Genomic DNA, 646 nt, shown 5'->3' on the forward strand with positions numbered 1-646 from the left:
ATACAGTTATATATCCTTCTATTCCCACTTTGTCCATTGATTCACAGAGACATAGACACCTTAACACCACAAATTAATAATGGCCACCGCCGGCGCCGCCGCCACGTCATACTTCTTCGGCACACGCCTCACAACCTCAACCCCATCTTCGGGAAGGTTCCACGCCCTCTTCAACCTCGGCACCAAGAAGGCACCACCATCTCCACCACAGAAGAAGAAGGAGCCTGCGAAGCCGGCAAAGGCGGCGAAGCCATTCTCCTCCGGTGACCGTCTCGTGTGGTTCCCGGGCGCACAGCCACCAGAATGGCTCGATGGATCAATGATCGGAGACCGCGGATTTGATCCCTTTGGGTTCGCGAAACCCGCAGAGTACCTTCAGTTCGATTTGGACTCGCTGGACCAAAACCTGGCGAAGAACGAGTATGGCCAAATCATCGGAACAAGGATTGAGACCTCAGACGTGAAACCGACGCCATTTCAACCGTACTCGGAGGTTTTTGGAATTCAGAGGTTCCGTGAGTGTGAACTTATTCATGGAAGGTGGGCCATGCTTGGTGCTCTTGGTGCTTTGGCCGTTGAAGCTTTGACCGGTGTTGCGTGGCAAGATGCTGGGAAGGTAATAATTTTTGTTTTCTCACTGATGATA

At 52.2% G+C, this 646-nt stretch overlaps 1 protein-coding gene across 1 annotated transcript in view; it reads left to right on the plus strand.

The window, feature by feature from the left end:
- Positions 1 to 646, plus strand: part of LOC107623517 (chlorophyll a-b binding protein CP29.3, chloroplastic) — a gene marked incomplete at its 5' end in the record, with an annotated part of 2,375 nt that continues 1,729 nt past the window's right edge. Inside the window, 1 exon segment of the mRNA XM_016325827.2 lies at positions 1 to 616. Coding sequence (XP_016181313.1) covers positions 80 to 616 — 537 coding nt within the window.

The sequence above is a fragment of the Arachis ipaensis genome, chromosome B10 (assembly GCF_000816755.2).
Source record: "Arachis ipaensis cultivar K30076 chromosome B10, Araip1.1, whole genome shotgun sequence".
In the NCBI taxonomy this organism is placed as follows: domain Eukaryota; kingdom Viridiplantae; phylum Streptophyta; class Magnoliopsida; order Fabales; family Fabaceae; genus Arachis; species Arachis ipaensis.